This window comes from Ochotona princeps, chromosome 28, assembly GCF_030435755.1.
Source record: "Ochotona princeps isolate mOchPri1 chromosome 28, mOchPri1.hap1, whole genome shotgun sequence".
NCBI classification, from domain to species: domain Eukaryota; kingdom Metazoa; phylum Chordata; class Mammalia; order Lagomorpha; family Ochotonidae; genus Ochotona; species Ochotona princeps.
The window spans coordinates 2671735-2692367 of NC_080859.1; the positions used below are offsets into that span (position 1 = coordinate 2671735).

General features: G+C 53.2%; 1 protein-coding gene across 1 annotated transcript in view; it reads left to right on the top strand.

Annotated features, from left to right (window-relative positions):
• Positions 1 to 20633, top strand: part of RASGRF2 (Ras protein specific guanine nucleotide releasing factor 2) — a 116328-nt gene that overhangs the window by 87979 nt on the left and 7716 nt on the right. Inside the window, exons 16-22 of the mRNA XM_058656306.1 lie at positions 35 to 172; positions 1125 to 1214; positions 11488 to 11594; positions 12437 to 12549; positions 17918 to 17978; positions 18496 to 18599; positions 19813 to 19897. Coding sequence (XP_058512289.1) covers positions 35 to 172; positions 1125 to 1214; positions 11488 to 11594; positions 12437 to 12549; positions 17918 to 17978; positions 18496 to 18599; positions 19813 to 19897 — 698 coding nt within the window. The remainder of the gene's footprint in view (positions 1 to 34; positions 173 to 1124; positions 1215 to 11487; positions 11595 to 12436; positions 12550 to 17917; positions 17979 to 18495; positions 18600 to 19812; positions 19898 to 20633) is intronic.

Sequence of the window (20633 nt, forward strand, 5' to 3'; positions counted from 1 at the left end):
CACCCTGGTGGCTCACATGCCCAATGTCTTACAGCAGTGACCTCAGAGTCTACGGCAGCACCCGTGGAGCGAGCAGGTGCCGAGGGATCTCAGGCTGCTGTGGACGCTGCAGAGCTGTCTCCATGTAGATCGCCCTCCACGCCCCGGCACCTGCGCTACCGCCAGCCTGGAGGTGAGAGCCCGGACAGCCACTGCCAGGGCCTGCTTGTACTTTTGCCTTACTGTTCTGCTGTCAGGATTTGTTAACGATGAAAAGGAGGAAGTCCTGTTCCTGAGGGGTCAAGCAGCAGGGCCACGTGATTGGACTGGGCTGTCCTCCAATGGATGCTGGTGGGAACATCTCAGGGCTGACTGCCAAACGTCTAGATCCGGGTCCTTCCCCATGAGTCCCAGTGTGGTACATGTCAGCAGGCTCATCTGGCACACCACAACTGGGGAGGAACCTTATGAACAACACGATTTTATCTAAAACAAGGTTGCTTGTGTGGGACCAATGATGGAAATTGTAAGGGTTCCCCTAGAGTTTGTCCTGGAGCACAGCCAGTGTTCTCTGATGGGAGTAACAAGATGAGAGGAGGGGTCGAGATCCTCTGATGTCCTGCCTGTTTTTCCTGCTGGGAAGATATCCTGCAGTCCCCAGAGCTGCTTGAAGATCTCCAAGTTTCCTATCTCCCCTCTAGCCAGTTATTGCACGTTGGAAGATGACACACAGTTAGGAAACCAGAGGCCCCTTTCAACCCACACACCGGGTGGGACATTGTAGCCGATGAAGGAAGCACAGCCCACAGAGGTCACTCTCAGCCACTCACAGGAGGCCTGGGCTGCAGTCTTGTGGGGTTTTCCTGGGTGGTTGTTAGCCCTGGCACTGCCATGCTCTGGGACTCTTAGAGGCCCACTGGCCTGAGAAGCTCCGAGACAACAGGCGCTAGGCCTTGGTCCAGCCACTGGAACTTAGGACAGACTCTCCTGAGTTCACGGTCCCCTGCAAGAATTTGGGGCCAGACTTAAAGGCTGAGCACATTGTGACCTTCACCTTGTGCAGGAATAAAAGGGAGAATGTTCGCTGTAGAACACAATCCATGTGCCTCACCGTTCCTTCTCCTTTCTTTCTTTTTAAATGATAGGACAGACCACCGACAACACCTACTGCTCTGTGTCGCCGGCCTCTGCCTTTGCCATTGCCACTGCCGCCGCAGGACATGGAAGCCCACCAGGTGAGGAGGAGAGGGCAGCCAAGTCAGACACGGGGTCAGCACCTTGACCTCCGGAGTCCAGACTCCTTGCTGAGAAAGCTGGTTCCCAGCTGCTGCCTGTGCTGGGCCCTGGTGCATGGGGAGGAGAACTCCCTGTTGGATCAGCACCTTTACCAGTCTTGCCCTGTGCAACAGCACAGGAGATGCTGAGGGATGTGGCACTGAGGGACATGGTACTGAGGGACGTGGCACTGAGGGACGTGGCTCTGATGGACGTGGCTCTGAGGGATGTGGTACTGAGGGACGTGGCTCTGAGGGTCGTGGTGCTGAGGGTCGTGGCGTTGAGGGATGTGGTGCTGAGGGGAATGAGCCAGGCTCAGAGAGGCAGGTGCTGTGTGGAGATGCGGGGAAGGGAGTGGGGTTCACGAGGGAAGTGTGGAGAAGGTGGTCGGGGCACAGTGTTCCCCTCAGGTAAAAGGGGGTTCAGGGGCTCTGGCGTGCAGAGGTGTCCGTTGTTAATGATGAAGTTCCATGTACTTGAACGCCACAGAGGGAGGAGATTTACCTGCTCTCACCACACACGGCAAAAGATGAGACTGTGAGTGACCCTTTCCACGGCAGGTGCGAGCGTGTCAAAGCATCACGTCGTGTTCTATAAATACCCATGGGAGCTCAGTCAATCCCTCAGTCATTCCTGCCTCTTCTCCGGGGCAGGTGGCACCAGGGACTTCTCCAACCTTACTGGTGTGCTTCCTGGGAATGCGTCTCCAATTCCGTGGAGCACTTGCGAGGTGGGAGGGACAACTGGTGCCGTGGGCAGGCAGGGCTCCCCTGCAGCTCCCACTCCTCCTTGCTGCCACATAGTGTTCAGGGCAGAGAAGACAATAACAGCCCAGCATTCTCACAGGTGACAGTGCAATTCATTATTCCTGTCCCTTAATGTTCAAGAGTGTAACGTGAAAGTAAAGCTGCAATTTGTTGCTAAATCTTTACACAAAGTAAACCTGGCAGTTCTGACCATCAGGGTCCATTAAACCATTGTGTATTTTATTAGTAAACCATTTTCCACCTGGCCCAGGAGTACCTCTCCTAAACTATAAAATGACATCATGGTAGTCATGGCAGGCAGTGCCTGTGCAATTCTGTATCTGAGTAACAGAGATGGTGTACAGTGGACGTCAGCTGTCATGGAATGTTATGTGTTGTGCGTACTCCACAAGAACGGGAGTCCCTACAGGCGCAGTTCACTATCCCAACATTTCAATTTTTTTAAAGATTTATTTATTTTTATTACAAAGTCAGATGTACAGAGAGGAGGAGAGACAGAGAGGAAGATCTTCCGTCCGATGATTCACTCCCCAAGTGAGCCGCAACGGCTGGTGCTGCGCCGATCTGGAGCTGGGAACCAGGAACTTCTTCCGGGTCTCCCACATGGGTGCAGGATCTCAAACCTTTGGGCCGTCCTCGACTGCTTTCCCAGGCCACAAGCAGGGAGCTGGATGGGAAGTGGAGCTGCTGGGATTAGAACCGGCGCCCAAATGGGATCCTGGCGTGTTCAAGACGAGGACTTTTAGCCGCTAGGCCACTGCACTGGGCCCTCCCAACATTTCAATTTTTTGATAGGCAGAGTGACAGAGATGGAGAGCTCCCTTTTGCTGGTTCACTCTCCAAATGCCCCCCCAACAGCCAGGGTAAGACCAGGCTTGGACAGGGGTGGGACCAAGTTGGGGCTGGGGCAGGGCCAGGCTGGGGCCAGGGTGCAGCCAGGGTTGGGCCAGGCTGGGGCTGGGGAGGAGTCAGGGCAGGGCCAGGGTGCAGCCAGGGCGGGGGGCGGGGCCAGACTGAAAGCAAGAGCCTGGAGCCCCACCCTGGTCTCCCGCACACATGGCAAAGACCCAAGGCTGCCGGGTGTGTTAGCAGGGAGTGGGGCTGAAAGCGCAGAGGGGCTTGACCTGAAGCAAGTGCTGTGGGATCAACAGGTACCCCAGGCAAAAACCTTTTATTCTTATTATTATTTTAAGATTTATTTCGTTTTTACTTGAAAAGCAGAGTTACAAAGATCTTTCATTCAGTATTCACTGCCCAGGAGGCCACAGTGGCTGGAACTGAGCTGATCTGATACAAAACCAGGATCCAGGAGTTTCATCCGGGTCTCTCACATGGGTTCAGGGCCCAAGATGTTAGTTTGGCCATCCCCCATTGCCTTCCCAGGCCACAAGCAGGGAAGTGGAGCTGCTGGGGCACGAACCTGTGGTGGTGAGAAAGCTGCTCCCACGCGTCCCCTGCAGATGCCTGCACGCTCTGCCGTTCCTCTGTAATGGTCAGCACGTTTTCTAGTTACGGCAAGAGGAAATGCGAATGCAGCCAGAGATGGGGCAGCCCTGGCCGCGTTCACTGCGGGCAGTATCTGGGTCTGCCTGAGGCCACCCGTGGGTATTTGCTTGTCTGTTTCCATATCTTGCCCCCTTTAGTTACGTAGGTCTTTCCTTCACTGGTTTGTTCCTCAAATGTCCAGAACAGCCAGGGCTGGGCCAGGCCCAGGCAGCCCTGGTACTCGGGGAGGGTATGAAGTCACTCACACTTAGGGCACCTCCCAGGGCCACTGGGAGGCCCTGGCTCTTAAACCTGTTGCCATCCTGGTCCATGTGCCAGGTTGTTCTGGGGATCATGTAGCTACAGGAAATGCTTTCTGTGAGGTGCTAGGGGCAGGCAGCAACAGTCCAACGGCACATAACCATCAGCTCAGTGGTGGCGTGGCAAACAGCAGCAAATGCCGTCCACAGGGAAAGAGCAGGATTCGCTGGCTGGGGCCCAAGCAGGATGCGGACATGCTGCCCTCTCTGTTTCCTTCCCAGTCTCAAATAAGCCCTTCTTCCATGGGGAGGAAAACCAGGGAATAGTGGCAGGGGCTCCACACTGGCTGAAATGCGTTTGCAGGCATCTGTTCCGACTTGGAATCTCTGAGTCACACTGGGATCAAAGTGAGTGTGTGCGTGTGCGTGTGCGTGTGCGCAGCTGCTGATACAGGGAATCTGCAGGTGCAGCTGGGCTCAAGTTAGAGCTACACAGAAATGCAGATCCAGTGAATAAGAGCATGGGGTGTAGCGAGACACTTGGTGCACACCTGATTCTCCAGCGCTGATTACAGAGCCGTGAAATGATCTAAAGTCAAGTGGAGTGGTGCGAGCTGGCTTGTTTTCACAGGAGTGGAAACAACAGTTGTGGGGGTTCTATAAGCAATTCTTGATAGTCCTTGAGGAGACAATGTGTCTTACCATTCTGTGCAATTGTGTCTGAGTACTGGATAATTGACTGCACTTACAGGAAGTTAATGGCACAGTGACTTAAAGGAACTGTGACTTTCACTGGCAGTTACCTGGTGCTTTTGAAAAGTAGGTAATTCATGGTCTGTTTCCTTAAAAGTAAAGCCAGTCCTGCCACATACAGCCAATGCTACTGTCTGAGCTAGGGGACCATTGAAATGAGAACAAGTGTTTAAAATAAGGGACAAGCAGGGGTTTTGGCATAGTGGATTAAGCCTCAACTTGAGATGTCCACACCTCATGAGAAGACCAGTGCAAGGCCTGGCTCTTGTATCCTGATCCAGCTTCCTGTTTGTGCCTCTGGGATGCGACAGGTGATGGCTCAAGCACCTTGGCTCCTGCCACTCACATGAGGGACCTTGATGGAATCACAGGCTCTTGGCTTCAGCCTGGCCCAGCTCTGGCTAGTGCAGGCATTTGGGAGCCTGGGAAGCCAACTGACAGCTGGAAGCGCTCTCTCTCTCTCTCTCTCTCTCTCTCTCTCTCTCTCTCTTTCTCTCTCTTTCTCTCTCCCTCCCTCCCTCCCTCCTTCCGTCTCTTCCTCTTTTTCTCTATGTTGCTCTGCTTTTCTAGTGAATTGTGCAAATAAACCTTGCAAAAAAGGAAAAGCACACAAAAAACCCATACTGCTCCTTCAGCAGACATTCTGCCTTGATTGGCCTGAGGCCCATCTTGGAAGTCAGGTGGTCTTAAAATCCCATGGGTGGTCCCACTGTGGGCTGGCTGAGAAGCAGTAGACAGAGGAGCTGTGTTGGAATGCATGTGTTTGAATGTGCTGCTGTGCTGAGCCTTCGTCATTAATAGCAAGCATGTGTATGTTCCCAAGTTCTCATCAGATTCGGCAGAAGCATGTGGCTGAAGCAGCTGGGTCTCCCTGACCCTCTCACCATGGCGCTCCAGGAACTGCCTGGTCTCACTCTGCAGTTCCGTAGTACCCTGTGCCTTTGGTGTTTCTGGGGTAGGGTCAGGGCAGGCTGGTGGGCTGGCGGTGAAGAGGCTGACCATGCCCTCTGAGTCACTTTAGACAATGTGCTTTGACCTCTCTGTGCCTGTGATGGGTCAAGACTGAAGGCCAAGGGTCAGTCTAGTCCTGTGATAACAGACTGCAGTGCTCGACTGCAGCGGGAGGGCCACCTGGGAAACCTGAGAGCTTCTTGCTTGCTCCGTGCCCTGGTCCTGGACCAGCAACTCGGGGTTTGAGCCCCTGTCTTTGTCGCAGTCCGTGAGCTGTATTATTTGCAGTGGGCTACAGAAAAAAAATGCAAGCACTTCTCCTCCTTCTAGACCTTAGGTACCGTTGCGCCTTACCTTTCGGCAGGCATGTCACCCCATGCACTCCTTGTACAGTTGAGTCACATGATCACAAAAACAGGGAAGGGTTGCCTGGAGTTCTGTAACATGTCAGCAGCTCTGTGTTCTGCATCTCCAGTAGAAACTGTTGCAGTAATCGTTCTCTAGTCATGTTTTTTAAACAGCTTTATTGAGCTGTGACTCACATACCGGAGTTGCCCCACTGGAAGCTGACAGTGCCTCAGAGATTGATGCTTGCCCACTGGGAAGAAGGCCTGCACTGTGGGCCTGCGCTCGCGGGAGTCCCTCCCAGTCCCTGGGACCTGCTGGCCTCCCTTCCGTCTGGGGATGTGTCTGTTCGGCACATGTAACATGCAGGGAATTGTGTGCCATTTGTTCTCTTGTGGCAGGCCTCTCCTACTCAGCATAGTTATCGTCACATCTTTCAGTCACTTGGTTCTTGCGACTGGAGAGAAGGTTCCGTGGACGGAAAGCCCACCTTGTTACACCTGTCCCTCGGGAGATGGGGATTTGGATTATTTTGCTTTTCTGGCTGCTATCACTGCTCAGGTGTGGATTCCTGCATGCTCTTTATTTTCTTTTGTGTGGAGTACATTCCTGGGAGTGGAGCTGCCGGCTGCGCTGCAGAGCTTACGTTTAAGTTTAGCAAACTCTCAAAGTACTTCAAAAAGTGGCTGTCCCATTTTATATTCCCATCAGCATTATGGATATATTTTTACTTACAAATACTTTTATTATTTGAAATGTTTCTGAAAGCATATCCACCAGCAGTATATATTTATTTTACATTCCCATCAGATATATAATATATAATATATATAATGTATATATATAATGTATATATAATATATACCTTGGCCTCGTGGGTACTTGATGTTTAAAGCAATCAGTGGTGAGGCAGGAGCAGGAGGACGTGCGTTATGGGTCCGGTGCTTAGCCGACTGTTAGGAGCACCTGGACTCCGCACCCGTCTCCAGCTGCCTGTGTGCCCAAGGCGAGGCAGCAGTGATGGTGTCAGTGACCAGGTCCCTGCTGCCCACATGGGGCGTGCACATTGAGTTCCTAGTCCACTGACTTTGGTCTAGCCCAGCCTTGATGGCTGTGGGCACTTGGGAAGCGAGGCAGCAGATGCAGCCTGTCTCTTTGCACCGATCTCTCTCTCTCTCTCTCTCTCTCTCTCTCTCTCTCTCCCTCTCTCCCCCTCCCTCCTTCCCTCCCTCCCTCCCTCCTGAATAAACTTAAAAATGCTTTTAATGTGTAAAACAATGAAGAGAGGGTCCCCAGGACCTGTGACCAACCCGTCCTCTGCCTTCCCTACGGAGAGCATGACTGGGACTGGGTCCTTTGGTTTCCATGTCGCCCCCACTAGAGCATTTCTTCTGGGAGGTCTGGTGGCACTGGAGCTCTGCCATCGCTTGCTCCCATGTTCTTCCCTGCGAGAAGTGGCTCTTCGCCCGTTCCCTGGGTGTAGCCTCTGCCCTCTTACCCTCACTTCCGATGAATAACAAGAAGAAATGACCACGTGAGACTGGAGCCCGGGTTGTCAGAGGCTTGGTGTTACTTCTTGGTCAGGCGAGAGGAAGCAGCTGCCATGTGTGAGGAGGAACCTTGAGGTGGGAAAGCCAGCTGGAAGGCACCTGTCCACAGCTCTGTGTGCGTGCGTGTGTACACATGTGTGTACGTGTGGGATATCCTGCAGGTCTGCAGGATGGAGACTGTGGGCTCACAAGGAACCCAGTGGAGCCTCCCAGTTCTTCTCCTGGAGAAGTGTTTGTTGTCTGAGGTCTCCACGTGTTGGGGGACTGTGTAATGCGGCACTAACAGGTGCAGGTGTCTCATAGTGGCCAGCAAACTCAGATTAAAGCATCAGATTGGATTTAAGGAGCAGCTTTTCATTTTAGAAGTCAGTCTGGATTCAGCCCCCTGGCATGTGGTCTACTACACACTTTGGAACTTGTAGAGGGTGTTTCTGAAGCCAACATGTCGCTCCGAGGTCCCTGAACAGTCACTAGCAACACTCTGAATTGAATAGAGTCGTTTTTCTGCCACTCTAGGGCTGAGAACGGATAGCTTTTCACACAGCTGTTGCTTAGCAATAGGAAGAGACCTGGCAGTTGTGCTTGCCTCTGCAAACCGAGCAAGCAGAGCCTCGGTGCATCCTCTTGTGTCTGCTCTGGCGAGTCTTCATCTTTGATCATGCTTTTTGGCAGTTGAAGCTGGCTCATAGGCACCTTGGGCTCCCCCTGGTGGTGGGACTGGTATAATCACCACACAAAAGCCTATCAAGTCTGGGAAGTTAGGATTCCTTAGTTAGGGTTGTCTAAGTCTGGGTCTCTTGAAGGATTGTGACTCCCAGTAAGCCGTTCCTATTGGCTGCCCCTCTACTCACTTCTAGAACCTGCCCTAGTGTGATTGCTGCTGCATCTCCTGCTCAGATGATCCCACAGACCAGAGCACAGAGTGGAAATAAATGCACACCCCACAGCCCATGCAGTCATTCTCTGTCCCCCTGGCACACCCATATGTACACATATGTGTGCGAGGGAGTGTGTCCGGTGTGCATGGGTGTGTGTGCATGAGTGCGCACTTAGGGGGACCTGTGTATGCATGAGTATACATGTATGTGCACGTGTGCATGAGTGTGCCTGTGTGGGTATGTGTATGCACAAGTGTGCATGGGTGTGCATATGCATGTGTACATGGGCGTGTGAGCATGTGCAATTGTGTTCAAGTGTGCATGGGTGTGCAAATATATGGATGAGTGTGTGCGTGAGTGTGCGTGGGTGTGTACATGCATGTGTGTGTGGGTGTGTATATGCATGAGTGTACATGGGTGTAAGTATGCACACGTGTGTTCAAGTGTGTGTGGGTGTGTGTACATGAGTGTGTATGCGTGAGTGTGCATGGGTGTGCATGCACGAGTGTGTGGGTGTGTATACATGAGTGTATGCATGAGCATGCACGGGTGTGTGTATGCACGAGTTTGCGTGGGTGTATATATGCATGAGTTGCGTGGGTGTGTATGTGCATGAGTGTGCATGGGTGTGTGTGGGTGTGCACGGTGTGTGTATGCACGAGTGTGCCTTGTGGGTGTGCACGGGTGTGGGTATGTCTACATGAGTGTACATGTGTGTAGGTATGTGTATGTGCATGAGTGTGTGGGTGTGCACAGGTGAATGCAGGCACAAGCAAACAAATACATTCGTACTGCATCGCCAACTGACCGGCATTTGGGCAATAATTTACAAAACAACTAGACTGTGCATTACCCTGGGTCCTGTGGAAGGGTAATTTCCAAGCACAATAGAGAGTCCCTGGCGACCTCTTTGTTAAAAGGAGCCATGGTCTACAGCAGTTTACCTACAGTGGGCCCAGGCCAGATGATATAGAGGTGGTAGCCATCGGTTAGAAGACCCTCCTGCTGGGACTCCATGAACAGGGGCGATGCCTGAAACAGGTGGTGCAGACATTCTTGATGGACTGTATGTAGGACGTGGTGAAAACAGTGATGACAGACTGAGCCTGAGGCCGTGAGAGACCATGTTAATCATGAGGCAGTGACCTCAGTTCACAATTAGCTAAGTGTCACAGGAAGATCCTGCGAGTGGGCACCAAAGTAAGCAGAGCGGAGCCTGAGCAACCCCTGCCTGTGGAGGGGCACCACCTGCACCTGCCCAAGTGTGCTCGCACCCGGTGCAGAGGGTCTGATGCAGCCCCCCTTGGCTCTGTTGCACGTGCAGCAGCAGGCGGCGTCTGCCTTCCTTCCGCCTGGAACCCAGGTGGTACTAAAGTTTCTGGGTCATGGGGATGTTGATGTCTCAGTTGCCACCCATGTGGATGCAGGGTCCCAAGGCTCTGGGCCATTCTCTATTGCTCATCCCTCCCCCTCTCTTCCCTCCTCCCTCCCTGTCTCTGTCTCTCTCTCTCTCTGTCTTTCTCTCTTTCCTTCTCCATCCCTGGCTCTCTCCCCCCCATCTCTCTCTCTCTCTCTCTCTCTCTCTCTGTAAGTCTGCCTGTCAGATAGTCTTTTTGCTTTGAAAGAGGACTCTCCACTCTTTATGGAAGACATAAACACATCTCCAGTATGCATAAGCCATAAAACGTGTCTCAGTAGGTTTTAACAGTGCAATTACAAATAGTGTCTTAGTAATCAGCAACGAAACCACTTTAGGAAACCTAACAGCGGGAGGCAGTGAGAACATGGAGAGGCCCAGCCCCTTCTGTGGTGCTGGCAGGGACATGGTGGCAGCACTGCCGGGTCTCCCACCTCTTTCCGTCTCTGCCCTGGGGCCCTGCAGTGTAAGAGAAGGGCCCCTCATGAGTGAACAGATGTGGATGCATTCCAGTCTAACGCTGCTTACAAAGCAGGCAGCCAGCAGCCACCTGATGTCTGCGCTAAGAAAGGCCAGGTGCAGAATACCACATCTGTGGGATCCCCTTGTATGAGATACACCAAAAGGCAAACCCTACAGACACACACGGTGGGAGAGTGCGCACGGGCACACCGGCGTGTTTGGGGTGAGGGGATGTCACAGGTGGGGGCTGCAAGGCCTGTGTGGCTAAGTGTCGGTGATGTCCTCACTTCCCGGGCGACTCACGGCATGTAGCCTCCCCCAGTGACCTGCTAGAAGAGACGCGCGCTCGGAGTTACACTCGCGCCTGCTGCGCCTTTGATGCCTGTGATTGTTCTTAGCCCTTTGCACTTGAGTGGAAAGCTGACTGTTAGTGACCGCGTGGCTGAGTGAAGAGCCAGGCTGGGAGAGTGTTCTTTCACACTCCCTCCCGCACCCCGTGGTGTGGAAGTTGACAGGAGTCGTGCGTCCTGTTGGAACCTTTGTCAGCTGTGGGGAGAGCCCTGATCAGGAGGCTGCACAGCACCCTCAGTGCCCAAGCCCTGCCTGCAGGTGGGCTTCGGGGCTGGATGGGAACAGAGTGCTTCCACTCGTGTGTGTGTGTGTGTGTGTGTGTGTGTGTGTGTGTGTGTGATCTGCGCTTTGCAGGCACCCCGCCTAGAGCAGAGCAGTTCATTTATCAGAGGCTTAGGAGTTTGGCCCTGCCATATAAGGTTCACGTGATGCTAAGAGCTTGTGTGTGTATGTCCAAGATCCACCGTGATCCCAGCTTTCACAGCAGCAATCTAAGCTTAGTTTATATTCAGCCCGTGTTCCTGTCAGGACCAGTGCCCGGTGGCTGCATCTTAGCAGGACACTGAGTTGGCAGATGTCTCTCGCTTCTGTGTGATACTGCCCGCCGGGACGTGCGTGCACTGTAGATGATGTGTGACAGCAGCAGCCAAACCCTGGGCCATCCATCTACAGATCCTGGGAGCAGCTCCGGTGGGACACGCAGTGTTGTTAACATTCTTCTTTTGCCTTCTGTTAACGAGAAGACACAAGTGGCAGCTTTCACTCTAGCCCATAACCTTTAGTGAGCGTGTGACATTAGTGTGATGTCATACGACTGCACCTGCCACAGACAGGATTGGCTCACTGCTGATGGCGTCACAGGGAAGCGGAAGTCACAGCAGTCCTAAGCCACACACTCTCCTGCCAAGGGGGTCACTTGCAGCTTTCATTAACAGATGCCCCAGAGTCCCTGGCCTCTCCTAGGTCCCTGAGGCTGGACGTTTGTGACAACACATGCGTTTCTTTTCCCCTAAGGGTTTAACAACACCGAGAGGACATGCGACAAGGAATTCATCATCCGGAGAACGGCCACCAACAGGGTCCTGAACGTCCTCCGTCACTGGGTCTCGAAGCACGCACAGGTAATCGGGGCTTTGCCAGGACGCTCAAGGGTCACCTCTGACATCATTGTACAAGCAGCACTCCCCCGCCCACCTCGTTCTCTGAATCTGCAACCTGGCAGGTGGGAAGGGGGTCTAGGCAGACACAGGTGTGCTGCCCACACCCACTGTGCCAGGTGCACATGTGGTTGAAGGACAGGCTCCCAGTGTCCCCCACGTCCCCCACGTCCCCAGGCAGGAGCGTTCACCATGCCTGGGCCATCTGAGGCGAACAGCAGGTGCCTCCCTGGATAAACAGTAGGTGTCCCTTGAGGGACACATGGTTGCACATGGTCCTGCAACACAGGGGCCCTTTGCCCCTGCCCTTGCAGGTCTGCTGTTTTCTGCCTGGGGTCGAGAACCCAGCCAGCCCCCTGGCCTGTGTGTCCCGGGCCGAGACAATGCCCTCAGCCCCAGCTGGCTGGCTCCCTGCCAGGGAAGTCCTGGGGTGAGAGTGGGCAGTGGCCGGCTCAGCTCGGGGGCCACGAGCCCTGTGGATCATGAATCGTGGGCAAGCTGGGGAGTGTCACGCCTGCTAAGCATGAGACAAGGCAGGGGGCGGCCTGTCTGGGTGGCACTCCCAGGGGTGGCCTGCTGTGCCACATATCCTCGGCTGTGACAGCGCAGTCCAACGGGGTCACCACGGGGGCAGGCTCCTGAGGTCCCTGAGACAGCAGAATTTACTAATTGGGGAAAGTGGGAATTGAACCTCATCGCCCATGAACCAGTGAAGCTCTTCAACACTCATTAGAAACCAAGTGGAGAGAGCTCGCTGCTACAGCAGCCCCTACCTGAGCCTGAAAAGGATTCATTTGATTTCCTAGGATTTTGAGCTCAACAATGAACTAAAGATGAACGTGCTGAACTTATTGGAAGAAGTTCTGCGGGACCCAGACCTCCTTCCTCAGGAAAGGAAAGCCACGGCCAACATCCTGAGGTGAGGCGGCAAGGGGCGTGGCCTCGGCTCCTGGCAGCCGCGCTGGCTCACCTGCAGGTGCAGCTGGTGCCTTGGAGGCTGCCCGCTGTGACCCAGGGCTGTGCACCTCTACTGGAGAGGGACTTCCAGTCTCTTCAACTGGTCCTGCTGGCTTGAGACTGCTGTTTCTTCCTCTTCCTCCTCCTCTTCTTGTTCAAAATCTGTAAAACGTTTATTTATTTATTTATTTATTTACTTATTTATTTATTTTTATTTGAAAGACAGTATCAACAGAGAGAGATCCTCCGTCTACTGGCTTACTCCCCAGATGACTGCAGCTGCTGGAGCAGAGCTGGCCTTCTGGGTTACCCGCGTGGACACAGGGCCCAGGCACTGGGACCTTCTCTGCTGCTCTCCCAGGCCACAGGCAGGGAGCTGTGTGGGAAGTGGAGCAGCCTGGACTCGAACGGATGCCCCTGTGGCATGCCAGCACTGCAGATGGAAGCTTAATCCTTGAGCCATGGAGCTGGCCTTGGATCAGTTTAGGATTTGGGGTGGTGTGGAAGGTGTCCCCACACTGCTGCCTGGTGCAGGCCGGAAGTGTACATGTACCTGTTGTCACAGCGGGCAGCCACGCGGGGTCAGCCTTCCTCTGAGCAGCTTCTGCGGGCAGGCCAGTTTCTTTCTAGTCCCTCCTGGGTGACTGAGCCGTCAGGGCTTGCGGCAGACATTCGCATGACGGCAGCAACCTGTGCCTCAAGGCTGCGCCTTCCACCCGCCCTCCGGGCCTGGGACTGCTCCTTTGCCCCTGGGAATGATCCTTTTGTTTCTGGCCACGATGTGGGGAGGAGTGTGGTTCCAGAAGTCTCACTTCAAGGCAGCACACAAACCTGAGTGGTCCTGCTCTTGGCATTCATTAAATCGTTTCCTTTCTCTCTCTTAGAGATTGATTGATTGACTGATTAAGTGATTGCTTGATGGAATAATTGGAAATACAACTTTACAGAGAGAAGGAGAGATAGAAAGATCTTCCATTCTCTGATTCACTCCCCAAATGGCTGCAATGGCCACAGCTGAGCTGATCAGGAGCCAGGAGCCCCCTCTGGTCTCCCATGCAGCTGCAGGGTCCCAGGCCACAAGCAGGGAGCTTGATGGGAAGTAGAGCAGCCAGGACACAAAACAGTGCCCATATGGGATGCCAGCTTTTGCAGGGGAAGATTAGCCAATTGAGCCATGACACTAGGGCCTCCTGCCCCGTTCCCCCATTTAGTTGTTTTCTTACACAGGATTTGTTTTATTTATTTTTAAAAGAGTTTAATTTAAATTAATTTTTAGTAACATGAAAATTGTGCACATTGGTGGAGTACCACATGATGTTTTGGTGCTTGCGTACTGTCTAACCATGGTTAGCATTTACCATTTCCTTATGGTGAATGGATTTTCAAAATCGTATCTTACAGGCTTCTTAATAGAGAAATATACAACACATTATATCATTGTCTGTGGTCCTCTGTTGTGCAATAGAACCTCAGAAGTTCCACCTCTAGTGGGTGACAACTCTGTCCCCGTTGATCCACCGTTCCCATCTCGGGCCGGCCTCTGATCATCCCTAGGGTATTTTTGCATCTCTGAGATCACTTTCCCTTTCTCTAAATACAAACATGAGGTCATGCATTAGACATCTTTTTGTGTCTGGCTTATTTCACTTACACGATGGCCTCCGGTTCTGTCCACGTTGCTGCAGATGGCAAGAGGCCATCCTCTTTAGAGTGCTGCCCGGCCGTGTGTCTGCTCTGCACTGGCTCTGGCTGCTCCTCGCTGGGCAGGCACCCGGTGGCGTCCTTCTGGGGCTGCTGGGGACAGCAATGCGGTCACGGGGCCGTGCGCATGTCTCTTCAGCAGGCTGGCCTCCTTTCCTTCGGATCCTGTGGGCTCACAGGACCGTGTGGTAGTCCTGTGTTTCGTTTTTGGAGGAAGAACTGTGCAAATTTGCACCCACAGCCTGCAAGGATAGCTCTTCGCCTACATGGAAGAAGCTGGTCTCACTGGAGTGAGCTGGTCTCTCCTTCCACTTGGGGTTTCCTTGGTGATTAGCAATGTTGACCATTTTCTTATGGACCTACTGGCCGTTTGGATGTCTTCCTTTGGGAACTGTCTCTTTGGAGCTATTGTCTGTTTTAATTGGACCAATAAGGTTTTTCCTAGTGAGCTGAGTTCTTTGTGCATCCTGGTTATTAACCCCTTGTCATATAGGTAGCTTGTAGACATCCCCTCCCCTCCCATGTGCTGTTTCTCTGTTGAGTATTTCCTTTGCCCTGCAGAAGCTGTCTGTTTGCCTTTTATTTCCTGTACTTTTGGGGTCTGAGCCAAAAGAAAAAAAAATCTTTGCCAATGACCATGTGTAGAAGCCTTTTCCCTGTTTTCTTCCAGTTGTTTCAGAGTTCTTACATTTAAGGTATTTACTCTGAGTTGATTTTTGTACATGATGAGATGGGGATTTCGTTTCCTTCTTGTACATGTAAGTATCTGTCTTTCCCGGAACTACGTATTGAAGGCTGACTCTCAGGGCGTGTCCTTGACCCTTTGTTCACGAGCCCTCACCTGTGCGCCTGAGGTTTGCTCCTGGGATCTCTGCTGTGTTCCGCTGGTGTCCATGCTGGCACCGTTCGATTGTAATTACTGTCGCCTTGTGATATGATTGATTAGGGAGAGCGAGAGTGAAGGTGAGCACACAGCTGTCCACTGGCTTCCCGCCCACATCTCTGCCGTGGCCAGTCACCCTGTGCTGTGGTCAGGAAGGCAATCCAGGGGTCCCCATTGGGTGACGAGAACCAAGGGCTGGAGTCAGTGTTGTGAGGCTCTGTGAGCAGGAAGCTGGGGTCAGGGGTGAGAGGCACTGGACCATGGGGCAGTTGGCCGTTGGCCCAGTTCCTCCCCTCTACGATGTCTTTGAGTCAGGCGGGGTGGCGCCTCCCGCCTCCTTCTCCAGCTCCTCGGGTGTCTGAAGATTCTGTACAGATTTTTAGCTGCATTTTTTTCTGGTTCTGTGAAAAGTTTCACTGGGATTTTGGTAGAATTTCTATTGCTTTGAAAATCTCCGGGGTATGCTCCTTGTAGAAACACAGATGTCTTTCCATTTCATTGCGTCCTCCTCTGTTCCTTGTATGTGACTTATTATATTACAGTACGTTGCTTTTATGCCTAATTTGTTCAAAGGGGTTTTTTTTCCTTTTAATTGTGGAGGGATATTGGATTTTACAAAATATGTTTTCTACATCTCTGAGATGATCTTGGGATTTTAAAAAAAGATTTATTTATTTTTATTGGAAAATCAGATATACAGAGAGAAGAGGAGATAGGAAAATATGTCCACTGGTTTACTCCCCAGTGGCTGCAACAGCCATAGCTGAGCCAGTCTAAAGCCAGGAGCCAGGAGCCTCTTCTGGGTCTCCCACACGCGTGCAGGGGCCCAAGGCTTTGGGCCTTCCTCGACTGCAGGCCACAAGCCGGGAGCTGGATGGGAAGCAGGGAAGCCAGGACATGAACTGTTGCCCATATGGGATCCCAGCACATGCAAGGCGAGGACTTGACCACCAGGCTACCGTGCCAGGCCCAATCTTGGGATTTTTGTTCTTTCTGTTGATGTGGCTCATACGTGTTAATCTGCATGTGTTGAGCCATGCTTGCATTTCTGGAATGACTCCCTCTTGATTGTAGTGAACAATCTGCAAGCTGTACTGTTGGATTTTATTTTACATTATATTATGTTGAGGATTTTACATCTGTGTCCATCCAGGATATTAGCCTGTGCCTTTCGTTGTGTTGCTATTACTGTATCCCTATCTGGTTTGGGTTTGAAAATAATACTGGCCTCATAGCCTGCATTTGACAGATTTCCCTTCTCTTCTATTTCTTGCAATGATTTAAGGAGAATTTGGTGTTAATTCTTTAAATGTTGGATGGAATTCCACAGCGATGCTGCCGGCTCTGGGCTTCCTTTACTGGGAGACTTCTAAGTTGCTGTTAAACCTCCCTTCCCGTAACTGGCCTGTCTAGTACTGTGTTTCTGCATGGCTCAGTCTTGGTAAGGTGTATCTGTGAAACAGTGTGGCCATTTCTTTTTAATAAATCGCATTGATTTTTTTTTTAAATTTTATTACAAAGTCAGATAGGAGGAGAGACAGAGAGGAAGATCTTCTGTCAGATGATTCACTCCCCAAGTGACTGCAACGGCTGGTGCTGTGCCGATCTGAAGCCAGGAGCCAGGAACTTCCTCCAGGTCTCCCACATGGGTGCAGGGTCCCAAAGCATTGGGCCGTCCTTGACTGCTTTCCCAGGCCACAAGCAGGGAGCTGGATGGGAAGTGGAGCTGCTGGGATTAGAACCAGCGCCCATATGGGATCCCGGTGTGTTCAAGGCGAGGACTTTTAGCTGCTAGGCCACTGCCACCGGGCCCTGTCCATTTCTTCTGAGTTATAAGTTTGTTAGCATTAAATTATTCATAGAAATCCCTAACAACCCCTTGCATTCTGTGATACCAGTTGTATTTTTTCCTAGTCTTTGCATTCAAAACACTGATACTTAAAATCATGTTTTAGGGGCAGCATGATATCTTAGTGGCTAAATCCTCACCTTGCATGCACCGGGATCCCATATAGGCACAGGTTTGTATCCTGGCTGCTCCACTTCCCATCCAGCTCCCAGCTTGTGGCCTGGGAAAGCAATTGAGGATGGCCCAAAGCCTTGGGACCCTGCACCCACATGGTAGACTTGGAAGAGGCTCCTGGGTTCAGATTGGCTCAGCTCCAGCCATTGTGGCCACTTGGGGGAATAAACCAGCAGATGTAAGGTTTTTTCTCTGTATCTCCTTTCTTCTCTGTCTTTCCTTCTCTCTTCTTTCCAATAAAATAAACAAACAAATCTTTTTTGTTTTTTTAAATCATACTCCAAGTTTCTCCCCTCTAGGGACATTTGCCTGAAGGATCATCCTGGAGATGAGGGTATGTAGATTGGGAAAAGCCCGTCAGGACCCGCCAGCAGGAGGCGTCTTGCTGAGGGTCACGTCAGACTGGAAGTGACCTCAGAAGGCACTCACTGTGGGGGGCACTTAGGACAACCTTGTTCACTGTGCCAGGTCCTTCTGGTTCCCCTGGCAGGGGACGTGCGTGTTCTCTCTGCTGCAGTGACCTGAGAAGTGGATTCACTTAGGCAGACAGATTGGCTCATTCTGGGCAGCAGGACAACCGTCTTGTGCGGGTCACCCTGTATCTGTCAGCCCTGGCAGCTGGCGTGGCCCCGCCCCCGGGCTTCCGGGGTTGCGTGCAGTGGCTTTGCTTCCAGAATAAATGTCTCTTGTCTTCAAAGCACGTTTTGATCTGCTTCTTCCCAGGGCTCTTTCACAAGATGATCAGGATGACATCCACCTGAAACTAGAAGACATAATCCAGGCAGTAAGTTCAGCCACATAACGGCACTGCAGCCACACGAGGTGTACGTGGGCTGGGGCACAGGGATGGCCTGGGTCCTGTCTGTGCAGCATGCCAGCCACATGGGGTATGCATGGAATCGGGCACAGGGATGGCCTGGGTCCTGTGTGTCCGCAGCTCTGGGAGCCGGGCCCCGCCTGCCCGTGTGTCCGCAGCTCTGGGAGCCGGGCCCCGCCTGCCCGTGTGTCCGCAGCTCTGGGAGCCGGGCCCCGCCTGCCCGTGTGTCCACAGCTCTGGGAGCCGGGCCCCTGCCCGTGTGTCCACAGCTCTGGAGCCGGCCCCCTGCCCGGGGCTTGAGCAGTTGCTCCGCAATGGGAATGCCGGTGTGCAGATCCTGATGTTGCATTGTTTCCTCCACAGCTGCAGTCTCGGGGCAGGGTTGTCCCTGGCATCCCTGGGGACCACTGTGTGCCTCCCCACCCTGAAGCAGGGTGATGGGGGCCGTGTTCCAGCATTTCACACCCTCCCCTGTCCCTCACAGATGGACGGTTCGAAGGCTGAGTGCTTCGAGACCCTGTCAGCCATGGAGCTGGCGGAGCAGATCACCCTCCTGGACCACGTCGTCTTCAGGAGCATCCCCTACGAGTGAGTGCCCGACGTGGCTGCCACCCCTCGGGCCGCGGAGTGCATGTGGTACAGCTCCTGAGGTAGATGGCTTGCACAGGCGCTCCCGTGGGATGCCTGTTTCACAGGGACCAATTTATCCCACTGCGTTTTGGTACCGGTCCATGGAGATGCTACAGTGAGAAGCCCAGATGGTCCTGAGTGGTCCAGAGCACACTTTGGGGAAGACCACTCCGGGGTAGACAGTATATCCTGTGTGAGAATTCCTCCCCTAGCCCCGTGCACCAAGGACCCGCCACGAAGCTCTGTGGCCAGGCACTCGCTCGCAGCCTGGGCCTGTCCTTGTGTGCGGAGCTGGGGAGGCCCTTAAGCCCCCTTCCAGCTGTCCCACTCAGGATCTCCATGAGCTTACGCCTGTCAGGACACAGAGCAGGTGCTGGTGTGTATCCCTGTGAGCCATAGCTCAGCTGGCATGAGTGAATGCGGGGGCAAACACCACCGTGGAACACTGTCACTGCCCTCAGTGCAGGTGGGGGTCTCATGACTTCTGTGAAGGGGGGACTCGGAAGCTGTATGACTCCTAGGGTCTGGTCTCCTTCTGGAAGGTGTTCCCGGCCTGTGGGAACACCTGCCACTTACTTCCGTCTGTGGCTGGGTATACGCCCTGGCTGGAGACTCTGCCACCATCTAAGAACGTGGACATGCCGCTGAGTGCCTGCCCATCCCGGGGAGCACGGATATGGCCTCTCTTCTGAGCTCCGGGCGGCACTGAGCCAAGCCCACGCCTTGGACGCAGCCTTTTCCAGGGCAGGTGGGAGCACAGTGCGGACACACGTTCCTTCTTTGCTGGCATCGTCTGTGCCCTCTGCCTAGGCTCCCCATCTGTAAACGCAAGCCCTGGGGGGTGGGCAGCAGTCAGGGCTTCTGCCATGGCACTTTCTGTCTTCAGGATGCTTGTGTGGGTTGGTGCTGTCAAATTTGGGACGCTTTGGTGAGTTTCCGATCGGGGTGCAGTTCCAAGCATTAGTCAGAAGAAGACAGGAAACTGTAAACTTGTCACTTTGGATGCCGAATGGTGAGATGCCAGCTATGAGCTGCCCCTGGAAGCCATCAGGGCAGCAACAAGTGTCGGGCATCATTCCAGGAGAGCCTGAATTTAACATGTCTGGCCCTGGGGATGATCATCCGCTTCTCACAAACTTACTGGGGCTTCTGTTTTGCTTGGAACTTGCAGAGAGTTTCTCGGACAGGGCTGGATGAAGCCGGATAAGAACGAGAGGACCCCCTACATCGTGAGGACCAGCCAGCACTTCAACGATGTGAGTCATCCTGACTGATGCATGAAAGATCCATTGATTTACTGAAGGCGGAGTTAGTGAGCGAGAAGCGTGGACTCAGATCTTCCATCCCCTGGTTCACGCCCCCCAAGAGGCAGCAGAAGCCGGGGCTGGAGCAGCCCCAAGCTAGGAGCCAGGAACTCCAGGCTGGTCTCCCACACGGGTGGGAGTGACCCAGGAATTTGGTCCATCTTCTGCTGTTTTCCTGGGCACGTTAGTGGGGAGCCTGATGGGAAGTGGAACAGTCAGGACTTGAACTGGTGCCCGCATCTCAGATAGTGTCTTAACGTGCAATGCAGCACCAACCCCTGGCTTCCACTGTCTTAGCAGAATTGACGGACTATTAAGGCAAGCATCATCTCCTCCAAGAGCTCACAGAGATACAGTCATTGCCAGAGCAAAGAGCGAGTGGCTGGGTAGGAGCCCCATCTGGTCGGTCCTCCACAACGGATACGTTGCTGTCATTGTCGTCGCTGTGGTCCTCACGATCCCACGGCCATAAGTCCATGAGTTTTAGTGGAAGGCGCAGCACGAGGCCCTGGTGGTGGTGACACCATGGGCGTGGCATCAGCCCCTCATCCTCACCGTGCAGCAGCCCAGCTTAGCAGGGACCTCAAGGGTGTGGTCCGCCGTGGCTGTGGCCTGTGAACCAGCCACCACGTCTCGGTCCACTGCCCGTGTCTTTAATCCTGATCTGAAGGTCCCACCCAGGGAGGCC